Genomic DNA, 13,134 nt, shown 5'->3' on the forward strand with positions numbered 1-13,134 from the left:
TATATATATATATATATATATATATATATATACACACACACACACTCTATTCCTGTCATCTGACATATTTTAAAGGAACAGTGTATAAGTTTTAGTGGCACCTAGTGATTTGTGGCAGGTTGCAACCAACTAAATACCCCTCTGCTCCCCCTCGCTTTCCAAGCGTGTCAGAGGACTATGGTGGCCTACAGGTAGAGAGAGGTATCTTTAGGATTTACAACTAGGAGCTACTCTTAGCAATGCTCTGTTCTTTTACCTGACTAAATAATTGTCTTTAAAAAGATATATAGAATTTTTAAAACAAATGAATTCAGAACTGAATTTATTTATAGTTTTGATATAACTAAATTCAAGCAACAGGTATGTTTACAACAGCAAATCCACTAAATCAAGTAATAATATCTCACTGGAAACAAATGTAAATACAATAAATGACATTTCTGAGTGAAGTTTCTAAATGATAATAATCAACAATGAAGAACACATGTATTTAGCACCGGGGCCTGTTTAATACCAGGTTTCAGAACGCATCACTACCTTCAGATAACTAACCACGAAAGGCTCTCGGTAGAGCCAGTGTCCATTCTGGGCTGCTGTAGAAAGATGGCAGACTCCGTGGAAGACGACCTGCTCCGTATGTAGATTGTGTAATGTAAGACCCTATTGAGGCCTCTTTCAAAAGTGTACCACGTGAACTTTTCTGCACCACGCCCTTTCTGTTGTAGATGAACTGGTACACCAAGCGGGCGGCGCTGACAGGCATCTATAACACCACGGAGCTGGTGATGCTGCAGGACTCCTCTCCAGACTTCCAGGACACCTGGAACTTCCTTGACAACCGCATTCAGGATGTCGTCAACATGGCTGCCACCGCCAAGCAGGTAGAGTGCTTGTATAGCATGAAGCAGGGGCCAGGGACCATTTGACAGGGGAGAAAATCTCCCAAGGACCCCTCATAATCGTGATGCCATCGGAAAAATTTATTATTTTAAAACTCTTCAACCTAAATACTTCAGACATTTTAATTTGAATCATGTTTGTTTTGCCCTGAAATTCCGGGTGCTTTGTACTCAGATGTTGCTTTAGCCCGGCTAGCTTCATGGCTTCGTTCGCTAGCACCTAAAGAGACGAAACACTTTGTTCTCCCAACTGTGTTCTCAATAGAACCAAACTCGGACTGTCATCATTTTCTCAGTTTACTTAAAGGTAGACTAATGCTAATATTTCTCCATGCTGGCCAGCTAATAATCCAAGCTAAGCAGCAGCAGGGACTGAGTCATGACAGACTGACGTGATGTGTCACAATCAACCATGTGATCATGATTACATAACCGGCCACAGATTGAGTGTCTTAGAAAATCATTTTTCTGAAAGATTAAACTGGAAGATGAAGATACTTTAATACATAGTACAAGTTCAGCACAATGAGTTAAGAATGAAGTGAGTAAAACATAGACTCATGTTGGCCTGAATTTGTTGAGATGACATTTGACTCCTCAACCATCAGTGTGTTTCACTTTATTCTGTAGGCACAGGCGACTGGTGAAACAGTGGTGCAGGGGCTTATGGGAGCTGCTGTTACAGTAAGTCTTTGCTTCGTGTTCATCATTTATATGCACTCGTCTTTTCAAAACCCCTGCACCTACATTAAAAAGTATATACGCAGTCCAGTCTACGATCTTAATTTGAAATTTTCCTTTCATGCATTAAGAGTTATACATTTGATTTGTTTTAACGAGGCAGCGCTGAAGGTTTGGATTGTTGGAACAGCATGTAAAGACATTTAAATGTATGGATATAAACGTGGTGGATGTTTTTTCTTGTGTTTTACAGCTGAAGAACCTCACGGGACTGAACCAGAGGCGATGATGGAAAACATCTCTCACTCAAAAGTGTCAAAAGCTGAAGATCAATTTTCTTTCTGCTCTCATTTCTGATTAACTGTAAGAGTCTAAAAATATCGGGTTATGGATTGTGTTAATATTTGTCACGAGCCATAGTGATAAGCCTCTTTCTGTTCACCTGTAAGACCAGTGGCTTGACTTGTTTCATAATGATCTGTAATTTTTTGGATGGATCGAAACTTCAATAAAGTTATAGTTATATATTGTGTATTTAACCTATGTGTTTGTTTTTTAATTGTCTGGTTGATATGAATTCAGTCATCCATTATATAGTTTGATTTCAATGCAGTTCAGAGTCACTATTATTTTTGACTCTGTGTCAAAAAAGATACTGTGACCAAAAACAAATATTGCACCAAACTGCTGCATTATTACTGGGATTTTTTTTTTTTTTTTTTTCCTACAAACAAAAAATAATAAAAAATGTACTATTAAATTGTACGCCTCGGTAAGGCATACTTCATTTTACAGAAAAATAATTGAGCGCTTTTATTTTGGAAAAAGACATTCCAGGCACGGTGTGACCCGGATATTAAATAAGGACCCGCCTAATATATCATCGTGACCAATCAGCTTTGGTATTTACATCTCTTGGCCAATCGGCGGGTAGTAAATAGTTCCGTGAAGGCCTTCAACTCGAAGCAGCGGTAGTTGAGTGTGTGGACGATATAATAACGTCAATTTTAAGGGCTATTTTACTTCAATAATGCCGTATGCTAACCAACCGACCGTGAAAATCACAGAATTGACGGACGAGAATGTCAAATTCGTCATTGAAAACACGGACTTGGCGTGAGTATTCACTTATTTGTCCACTCAAGAGCGTGTGTGCAACAGAGCAGCCATTATTCCTCTCATTCTCAGACATTAACGTTACATTAACAATACATGTTAAATAACCGCGCTAAGGTGATAACGTTACGCACTTAGCTTAAATTGTAATGCTGTCTGTAACTGAGATTTGTGTGACGACAACTAGCTAACGTAAGAGATGTACACAGGTGCTTAATAATGTTCCGTTTTAATATCAAGTACATTGTGCCAATTCAAGGGGGGAGTTGATATTCTCTTGCTATTCTGGGTTACACGGGTTTAGGAAAGATTAAAAGTAAATGTTCTTAGAGGGTCGTTTGGTTATTCAGCATCGTATGCTTCCCAGTCAACCTAAATGATGAATTCAGTGTAATTTCTGTTACTTACTATAACATTTAACCTATGAAAACATCCGTCTTTCTCCTTTCCAGGGTTGCAAACTCTATCCGCCGTGTCTTCATGTCAGAAGTTGCCACTATAGGTACAGTGACTTTTGTTAGCCTCCATTCTGAATTAGGACTGTCACTGTGTGAAAAGTTGTCTCAGGTACCCGGATATAAATAGTTATCTGTGACAAAATAAATGAAGTTGAAGAGAGTTGAGATGGTGTGACTGCATCAGCAACAGTGGAACATTGAGAAATGTCTGTCAGTAATATGCCACAGAAAACATTCTAAATGTCTAACTGGAACTCATGTTACTTTATTTGTAGCGATCGACTGGATCCAGATCGATGCCAATTCATCAGTACTGCACGATGAGTTCATTGCACACAGAGTCGGTATGTATCGCAGCGTTTTAGGATGCGCTTCCAATGCAACTTGATGGTAGTAATTGTACATGCATTTTTGCAGTATAACCAGAGAGGTCAACATTGATGTTTTCCCTTTGTTTGTCAGGTCTCATACCTCTCACAAGTGATGACATCGTGGACAAAATGCAGTATTCTAGGGTATGTGTACCGTCGTGTTAGTGATCAGTGACCCTTAAATGCTTATTAAGTGACCACTGCTGGTGTTACTCCAGACTAAAAATGATTGGGATTTTGCAAAGAGGTCTTCCAGACTGAGGACAGACGATCCTCAGGTAGGGGCGTGACGGATGACATAACTCATAGTTCAGATCAGATAAGCAGAAAAAAGGGAGCAAATATAGCTTTTTAGAGATACTTCGATCACTTCTTTTGGCTGCCGATATCGATTGCCGATCGTCCATGAGCTATATTGGTCAATACAGATTTTTAAAACAAATTGTATTATTGTTTTGATATGGTAGCAGATCTACATGGCTCCAGAATATCTTTCACCAACGTCCCAAAAAATATTTTCCACTGCCCCAAAGATATTATCCTTTTGCTTTGTTGTAGTCATCTATAGTGGTTATTTGCATAAAACACACAATTCAAATGATTAGAAAATAAAATATTGTATTTTTATTGATTAAAAAAATAACTAGTATTTTGAATATTGTGTTGAAGTTAAACTGCGCATAATTCCCTCTAGTATCTATTTTATGTCGTTGTGAAAACTCCTCCTTCAAACAACTGTATTTATTCAACTTTCTCGCCAAAACTAAATGTGATGAGATTTCACTTGAACACATCATGATAACGTGATAATTTTCCTTCGCACAATACTCATTTTTGTTGATAACGCGTCACAATGTAACTCAATGGGATCTCTGTACATTGGCTGTTAACTCATGTGCTGCTAACGTCAACACAGATTTTCACAATGTAGCATTATCAGTGATTGGCGACTACAAAGCATTAATGCTGATCTCCAGATTTTTTACTTGATATCAGCTGAAAACCTCTGCTGTCTACCGTGTATCTGTCTATAATTTATCTTGTGAATAATTCCTGTTTTGCCACCTCCTGTTTTATTATACATTTTTGTGGTATCATTTCTTTTTTTTTTTGTATACCAATGTAATCATTTCATGGCATCCTTTATACCCTGAATCTCGGTGCAGTTTTGTCTGAACGCTACAAAGTAACCTCGTACATTGATGGACATCAGCGTGACTGCTTTGCATGGGACTTTCTATATCTGAACAGATATTGAATATTTCTATATTTCTTTAAACGTATCGCAGGACTCGCGTTTGAAATGGAATATTGTGTATGATAATGGGATATTATACTACTGTCTTGGCAGCATTTGTTCCCGGCTGTAACTTAGTTTACTAGAGGACAGACAATATTTTCTCTGCTCCTCCTGCAGGACTGTACCTGTGATGATTTTTGTCCAGAGTGTTCTGTTGAGTTGACGCTGGACGTACGATGTACCGAGGACCAGACGCGTCATGTCACCTCACGTGACCTTTTGTCCAACAACCCCAGAGTCATCCCGGTGAGTCCTCGGCCCTTTTTATTGAAGTCATTAGAGGGGAGCGGAAGCAGAAGCTGACCGTGTTGTCATTTGGCTTTTCAGGTGACTTCCAGAAGTCGAGACAATGACCCCAATGACTACGTTGAACAAGATGGTAAGCGTCAAGCTGTCCTGAGAGTAAACACTGGCTGTTAAAGGAGACATATCGTGCTAATTTACAGGTTCATAATTGTATTTTGGGTTTCTTTTAGAACATATTTACATGTTTTAATGTTCAAAAATCACTTTATTTTTCTTATACTGTCTGTCTGAATATACCTGGGGGGCGTACTTCCATGTAGACAACCAACAACGTTTCATCAAACATGGCTGAAACAACCTCTATTGCTACTCTGTACATGTTGTGGAGATACGTGCTGTCTGGGTTCATAACATCAGTGGATTTCACGTTGGCTTGTTTACTACAGCGGTATGAACCCAAAAGAAACAGATTTTTCTGTGCAATAAACAAATAAAAAGGATGTCGAAATAACTACATAATGAAGCTAATTTGTGAAAATTCTAAATTCATGCTTTGTCAGGTCTGTCCGCAAGACCAAAAGCAAAAAAACCTTTGCAAATGCTTGTTTTCTGAAACGACAACATTTGAAACATTAACCTTTTCCTGACTCTCTCCACGTCCTCTTGTCATCCACTGAAACAACGTAGACATTATACTGGTGAAGCTTCGTAAGGGTCAGGAGCTGCGGCTCAGGGCATACGCCAAGAAGGGCTTCGGCAAGGAGCACGCCAAGTGGAACCCAACAGCGGGGGTCTCCTTCGAGTACGACCCAGATAACGCACTGAGGCACACGGTCTTCCCACGACCCGAGGAGTGGTACGTTTTCATTTCAGTACGGCTCTCTGTGACGGCATTAATGTTTAATATTGCACGGTGGCCGAATGATGAATTGACGTCTTGGTGTCACTCTGGTTCCCAGGCCAAAGAGTGAATATTCCGAGATTGAGGAGGATGAGGTTCAGGCTCCCTACGACCCCAATGGAAAGCCTGAAAGGTGATATTTTATATTATTATTATTATTATTATTTATATATTGTTTCTTTTTTTGTAAGACAAATATGTCTCTGCTTCAAACAGTCCAACAGCTCATCTGTGACATTTCCCCGCGTAGGTTCTTTTACAACGTGGAGTCGTGCGGCTCGCTGCGACCAGAGACCATCGTCATGTCGGCGCTGGCCGTCCTCAAGAAGAAGCTCAGTGACCTGCAGATTCAGCTGAGCCACGAGATCCAGAGCGACGTGCTCACCATCAACTAAGGGCCACGCCCTAACAGAACCGGACCTGCATTTGTTCTGATTCAGCACTGCTCGGGTCACACACGCATTGTTTCTGGAATTAGATGGAGCCTCCCCTGGATACAGGCCTTGGATCTGTATGCGTTTGTGAGCAAAAGATAATGTTTCATTATTTGAAATGGACAATCATTATTTCGATATACATCCATGTACAAAATATCAGATTTCAGCACCAGCATTAATTTCAACTCAAGCTGTGTGTGTGTTAAAGCATCCAATGCAAGGTCAGTGTGTCTCACAATGATACAGGATTGGTTTAGTTGTTGGTGTACTTACACTATTAGACTACTATTTTGTTAAATGTTACGTTTTAAATAAATCTGTCCTGAGGAACTTTGTAATATGTTATTTAGTGTTTCTTTATTGTAATTTGTCAGTGGGTTTTGTTTTTGGTACAAATGTTCAACCATCTGGAAAAACACAAAAGAAAATGAAGACAAGAGAAACCAAGTAATGTAATGTTTTAATTGATTTGCAAAAGAGAAAGCTACATGTATTTATTGGTCGGGAATCTTAATTTTATTTATATAGTACAGGGGTCGGCAACGTGCGGCTCGCGACCTGCATGCAGCTCTTCAGCCCCTCTGTTGCGGCTCCCCGAGTCTACATCAGGGGTCCCCAACTGGCGGACCGGATCCGGACCCAGGACCTAAATCCGATAGATAATTCAGAATTATACTTATTATGCACTGAGTTTATACTTTAACCGGCGCCTCTTATTCAGCCGTTACGGCACTTGTTCGGCGATGCAGGAAACACACCGACCGATGCATTGCAAATCACATCAGGTGATGCAGCTCAGCCAATCAAATATGGGTATTCTGACAAGTTTCCTGACTCGAGCAAGGTTTACACACACGTGACACACGGGGCTGAGACGAGGAAATGGAAAGAAGAGCAGGAGAATTGCGCTGATCGAAGAAGATATCTCACATGACGTTCTCCAAAAAGAGAAACATGTTCAGAGAGAATATAATTTATAAGCAAGAATGAACAGAATCTTATGTTAATTATTCCCACACGCAGTCAAATCCTCTACCCCTGTCAAGCGCTTTTCCCTGCGAACGCGAACGGCTAATCATGATTTTTCAGACCCACGCCCTCGGTGAACTATCAATGGATAAATCCAAATAAAGAAAAGTCACGGAGGAAAATAGAGAGTTTAACTCTGCGTGGACATATTCATTTGCTTTCACTGCCAACGATGCTGGCTTACCTGTATGCTTCCTGAACAAGCACACAGCATGTGCTGAAAAGTGTCACGCTGGAGATGAGCGAAAAAGAGCGATTCCTCAACTGCTGCAGCAAACTGAGCTCTTCATAAGAGTTTGATATTGTTATAACAGGTAAAATGTCAAGAATTGTCTTTATTCTTGTTCTATATTTTCATAAATACAACAAACTATAGTTTCTGTATATATAAAACTTTATAGGCTGTGATATCAAATAGCTTTTGCGGCTCCAGACGAATTTCATTTGGTGGAAAATAGAGCAAAATGGCTCTTTGGATAGTAAAGGTTGCCGACCCCTGGTTTAGGTGAGCGTCATCCAAATCATGTTTGGAATTGTTCAGCAGGTACAGCAGCTGGTATTGTACAGTATTTTACTGTGTACTTATCTGGGAACTTACATAGTACAGTCTATCATAGTTTAGTATCAATATTATCAATGTACTAATACACAATGTAGTGTATCATAATATACTGTAGTATGTCATGGAGGTGTGATTTGTTATTGTGTAGTATACTGTACAAGATGTGTCTGAGTTGTAAGTGCATATATCATGTTCTGATGGGCCCATTGTGACGACCCTCTGCATTAGCACCGTTAGCTGCTACCGGTACAGTAGCAGCTCTGTACCGGCTATGAGAAAATATGGGCACATCGTGCAACAGAGGCTAGTGGAAGAGAAGCTAACATTAAGGAGGAAGTAGTCACTGTATTTATGCCAAAGTACAAGCCTTACAGAGCCGCTAGCATGGCTGTGGAGTCTATGTCGATGCACTTTGGATGCTATTACTGTATTGTGACAGTCTTTTTCTTTTCCCTCTCAGTGGATTGAGCCAATCTTCCAGAGATCAGAAAACTCCTTCTCTGTGAGTGAAACGTAATCCCTCTTACTTGTGAATATTCAAACAAACACACAGCTGTAGAATTTGTTACTTCAAATTCATTTCCACAGAGTATGGGCATCACTATGAGAGTGGAGCTCCTGGTGGGACTGGTGGTGAGTGTTTTTTAAATTTCTTTTCACATTGCATTCTCAAGACTTTTGATATGTCTGTTTTGATTTACCAGAACTATAAAGCACTATAAAGTGCTGCCAGGATGATGTGTTTTTGTAGGCCAACAAGGAAGTTAGCATCGCACTGGTTCCCTCTACAAAAAGCCGATGGGCTTTTTTCATTGGATTTTGGATTACTTCAGAAAATAAACAAACGTTTATGCTATTTACACATTTTGTTCACAAAGATTATCTTCAAAAATGAACACCACTCGTTATGATTTTTAAAGTGTTTGGGCATGATAATTAGAGATCAAAGTTTCTACACTGTTGTACATGACAATAACAGGGACACACATAGATGTTAAATGCTATAATGGTATTTCTAACACATTTTCTTGTCAGGCGCCAACCCATTTCCTCTGGCTCCTCCTCTTCTTCTTCAGTCACTCCTACCTAAACTTCTGCGCAGAACTGATGCGCTTTGGTGATCGCCATTTTTATGGAGACTGGTGGTCAGTTGCACAAAAAATTCTGCACATTGTGGTGTTGCACATTCAGCACTGCCTCATTGCGTTTTATCATTCATTTACAGGAATGCTACGACTCTGGTCACTTTGTGGAAGAACTGGATTATTCCCTTTCAGAAATGGTGTCACAGGTATTATTATAGTCTGATGCCAATTACATGAATACGAAATCGTTTGCCTTAACTTTTTCTCTCCTCTCTTTGTCTTTGCTGCGTGTCGTATATGAAGGCATGTATACACTTGGCTGGTGGAAAAGAATGTGCCCCCATCACGAGCAGAGTTACTGGTCTTCCTGATGTCAGCTGCTCTGTTTGAGGTACAGTCTGATATCACATGAAGCTCCTTTTACTGTACACGTAAATCACTATTTTGTTTCATGTGTTTGGTAGCAGAGGACATAAGACATTGAAAATCTGGAATGAATTGGGATTTCAAGCTGAATAAAGTGTTGCGGAAGTGTAGTACCCACCCTCTGGTTCCTCCCCAAGTAAACAACGTTAGCTCTGTAAGCCCTGTTGCTGTTGTTTGCACTGTTAGAGCTGTTGTCACCGCTAGATTCCAGCTTGTTACATACATTGCATCTTTGTGAGAGCATTCATTTATTTCTATTCAATTTGTAGTTTGCTCATAAACAAACATCATTAAAAACAGATGGCAGCAGTGATAGAGGGTCAGAGGCTACAAGTTATTTTTACAGTCCCTGAATCTTACTGTGTGGAGATTATAGGGCTATTGGCCCAAACAAACAATGCAATAATAACCTGTTGTATTGTGTTGTTCTCTCTTCTACACAGTATATGATTGCTCTGCCCCTGCACAGCTGTCGTCTGTGGATCTTCCTCGTAATGCTGTTTGAGGTGAGGATATCACACCAGTGGCAGCTGGTGTGATAATTTACCTGGATGGGGCAATGTTGTCATCTAGCTTTGACCGCAACTTGACTGTTTCATTTACTCAACCGTTGATTCATAAAAGCAAACACACACCATCCAACAGCTCAGCATAGATACTTCTTCCAACTGTCTCTTTTCCAACTAAACTGAGTGATCCACAAGAAAAGACCTGGGACTTTTAAAAAGAAATAATGAAAACCTAAAAATTGATATTTTTATGATAACAATGTATCAAATGACAATGTGAAAACACTGTGTTAATGCTCCTCTCGGCTTTATGGAGCTTTATAGTGACTTTCAGCTCATTGTTTAGCTGTCCGGCTGCAAATGCACTGTTTTGCTTCATTCTTGTTGGTCTCATAGTATCAGCAGATAGCTGTTTTCAGAGAAAAGGCTCCACTAAACCCACTGTACCTGCTCAGCAGCACGCAGCAGACAGATACAGTTGGAGACTAGCTGGTGAACTATTGGAGCATTTAGCAGCTAAAGAGAAAGATATATCCCTAAGTTGCAGACCAAAGAAGACCTAATAGGAGAGTGAATATTCATGGACATATTACTCGACAGGTCTACTGGGCAATGCGATTGAGTGGCAAAAGGCCAACTAGGAAGAGACTCAAAATGACCACAAAGAAACATAAAACGACTCCAAAAAGACACAAAGCAGCCATAACAAGCCCTGCACATGTTCCCTCTATTGGCTCACCACTGTATCGCACAGTATTTCATATGAAAGTTTACAAATATTTACCTTGTTGGGAAGAAGTATCTTCAGATCTGAGGAGATTAAATACTAAAAGCAGGGTTTCCCCATATCTTTTATGGCAAGAGCCAAAGAACCTAACGTGTCATGCTAGTCAGTTGACCTTCTTTATGAGAAGTGGTGAATCATTTGCAAAGTGCACAACATGATCACAGAAATCACACTCCATCAGACCCAAGGTCTGCACTGATCTGTTACTTGTACAGTCGCAATAATGAAAGTAAAGCCGTTAATGCACTTGGACTGCCTGGAAGATTTACAGTATGTGTCCACAAGTAATCATAGTGGGAGGAGCATGCCATGTCTTTTTAACTGGGTAGAACCTCAATCCTCAATTTTTCTTTAGAAGAATCCTTTTTTTGAAAAAAGTTTTTTTCACAGGGTTATTTGTAAGACTAAGAGTTCCATCAAGAATCATTTTCAACCAAAGAACCCCTCTAGGCAGAAAGAGTTCTTAGAGGATTGTTGAAAGCATGGGGGTCAAAAGGTCCTCCCGGCCCACACCCCCCAAAAACTGTTATGTGAACCATGATTGTTGTTGGTTGCACTGCACCATATCAGCCCTGACCCTATAGAAACCTCATGATGCCTAAGGCTGCTAGAAGATGCTCCCATGGACCCAGGCTAACCTGTGGTTAGAGTGGAGAAAGATCTATGGGATATAAAAAGGAATATACAAGGGGTCGTGGTAGAAACCAATTGGTACGTTGTAGATGAACCCTATGGAATATAAAACGATTCTCTGTAGAAACCCCTGGGTGAGTTCCAGATGCTTCCGTCACCATAGTCATCAGTCATCGTCCTCACCACTGACATCGGACCACAGGCTTCCCAGCGCAGTTTTCATTCAGCCTCAGTGATGAAGTGTCTGAAAGAAATTCTGACCTATTGCACTGTATTTACAAGTAGACCATGAGGATACCGCTGTGATCCAAAGTTCAGTGAACACTCCCTATGTCTGTCCAAGGATATATTTGAATGTCCGAAAAGCCTTTTGGAGTTATAATCCACAACCTCTACCCAGCTCAGCAATATACTGTAGATATGATCTAGACTCATAAATGGACATAACTGGAAAAGAGCACTGATTTGTAACTTGTGCTGTTACTGTATACTTCCACATCTGACAAATGTTAATGCAATAAACAGATTCAGTATTTCTTTGCCTAAATTTTGTACGTCAGGGGCTTGTTGAATGTAACTGAAAAATTAACTGCAGCAATAAAGGTCTGTGTGATCATTCCTGTTCAAATGATGTGAGTCAGCAGCACAGAAGATAAGGTTGCTGCTTACACTGATGTGTCAACAAGTGGTTAAGGGGCCCTAGTCCATCTGAAGTTACGGTAAGTTTCATGGACACAATCCAACCAGGAAATACATGGAATAATTGTACCTCAATGAGTCCAAGGGTGGATTGATTTAAAGCACAGCTACCAGCCAAGTAAAGTTTGTATAATCCTTAATGAGAATTTGTCATAGTTCCTCTTGCATATAGTATACACTGAGATCAGGGCTAGACCAAGAACTGAACCAAAAGTTGTCTAACCTCATGGTCAGAATGAAAAGCTTCACTTCTGTCCTGGATCCCATCCCACCCAATCTTGGATTGTCTCCCAGCTATCTCCTCACTCATCACATAAATCATGAACTCCTCCTTCAACTCTGGTTCAGTCCCCCAAACACTCAAACTGGCTGCTGTCACCCCACCCTCAAAATACCTGGACCCAACCCTGATACCATTAGCTACCAGCCCATCTCAAATCTCCCGTTTCTGTCAAAGAAAAGGAACCCAAATCCCACCTCATCTCCGACAGCCTAATTGAACTATTTCAGTGGTTTCTGTTTGCAGCAAAGCACAGAAATAGCCCTCCTCAAAGTCACCAACCTCCTCTCCTCAGATTCTGGTCACCTCAGCGCTTCGACACCATCAACCACTTTCGACACCATTAACCACACCATTCTTCTCCCCCGCCCTGAATCCTCCCCCAACATCACCGATACTGCCCTCTCCTTGCTAAGGTCATCTCCCACAACAACAGTTCATCAACAAGGTGTCCCCCAGGGTTTGGTGCTTGGTCCTCTTCCTTTAATCCTCTACTTGCTCCTCCTTGCTAACATCATACGCCGTGATGGCCCCCACATCCACTGCTTTGCAGATGACACCCCGCTCTACATTTGCACGACATCCATAGCTACTGCAACTCACGCTACTGACCAATGCCTCACTGAAATTGAATCATGGATGTGAGCTAACTTCCTCAAACTCAACTGTGATAAATCAGACACGATCATTATCGGTCCCAAATCCCTCCCCAAAA

General features: G+C 40.6%; 2 protein-coding genes across 2 annotated transcripts; both read left to right on the top strand.

Annotated features, from left to right (window-relative positions):
* The first annotated feature begins 29 nt into the window (after positions 1 to 29).
* polr2c (RNA polymerase II subunit C) lies at positions 30 to 7,160 on the top strand. The gene is made up of 11 exons (XM_031838866.1): positions 30 to 881; positions 1,530 to 1,583; positions 1,834 to 2,696; positions 3,149 to 3,198; positions 3,430 to 3,498; positions 3,617 to 3,669; positions 4,943 to 5,071; positions 5,153 to 5,204; positions 5,759 to 5,927; positions 6,031 to 6,105; positions 6,223 to 7,160. The coding sequence occupies exons 3-11, from the start codon at positions 2,611 to 2,613 to the stop codon at positions 6,365 to 6,367; spliced, it is 828 nt and encodes a 275-aa protein (XP_031694726.1). The 5' UTR covers positions 30 to 881; positions 1,530 to 1,583; positions 1,834 to 2,610; the 3' UTR covers positions 6,368 to 7,160.
* A 719-nt stretch (positions 7,161 to 7,879) lies between these two features.
* Positions 7,880 to 12,585, top strand: LOC116377267 (diacylglycerol O-acyltransferase 1-like). The gene is made up of 6 exons (XM_031838865.1): positions 7,880 to 8,502; positions 8,589 to 8,633; positions 9,036 to 9,145; positions 9,226 to 9,291; positions 9,389 to 9,476; positions 9,955 to 12,585. Exons 2-6 carry the CDS (start codon positions 8,592 to 8,594, stop codon positions 10,048 to 10,050), a joined length of 402 nt encoding a protein of 133 aa, XP_031694725.1. The 5' UTR covers positions 7,880 to 8,502; positions 8,589 to 8,591; the 3' UTR covers positions 10,051 to 12,585.
* Positions 12,586 to 13,134: the final 549 nt, after the last annotated feature.

Source organism: Anarrhichthys ocellatus, unplaced genomic scaffold (assembly GCF_004355925.1).
Source record: "Anarrhichthys ocellatus isolate YVR2014 unplaced genomic scaffold, GSC_Weel_1.0 scaffold1078, whole genome shotgun sequence".
In the NCBI taxonomy this organism is placed as follows: domain Eukaryota; kingdom Metazoa; phylum Chordata; class Actinopteri; order Perciformes; family Anarhichadidae; genus Anarrhichthys; species Anarrhichthys ocellatus.

What these genes read in the sequence shown, in the direction of transcription:
- LOC116377267 (XM_031838865.1), top strand. Translation starts at nt 8,592, where the DNA reads ATGGGCATCACTATGAGAGTGGAGCTCCTGGTGGGACTGGTG. An exon ending in TTTCAGAAATGGTGTCACAG is followed by an intron (nt 9,292 to 9,388) that starts GTATTATTATAG and finishes TCGTATATGAAG; the next exon opens with GCATGTATACACTTGGCTGG. An exon ending in TGTCAGCTGCTCTGTTTGAG is followed by an intron (nt 9,477 to 9,954) that starts GTACAGTCTGAT and finishes TCTTCTACACAG; the next exon opens with TATATGATTGCTCTGCCCCT.
- polr2c (XM_031838866.1), top strand. Translation starts at nt 2,611, where the DNA reads ATGCCGTATGCTAACCAACCGACCGTGAAAATCACAGAATTGACGGAC. An exon ending in GTCAGAAGTTGCCACTATAG is followed by an intron (nt 3,199 to 3,429) that starts GTACAGTGACTT and finishes CTTTATTTGTAG; the next exon opens with CGATCGACTGGATCCAGATC. An exon ending in TGACTACGTTGAACAAGATG is followed by an intron (nt 5,205 to 5,758) that starts GTAAGCGTCAAG and finishes GAAACAACGTAG; the next exon opens with ACATTATACTGGTGAAGCTT.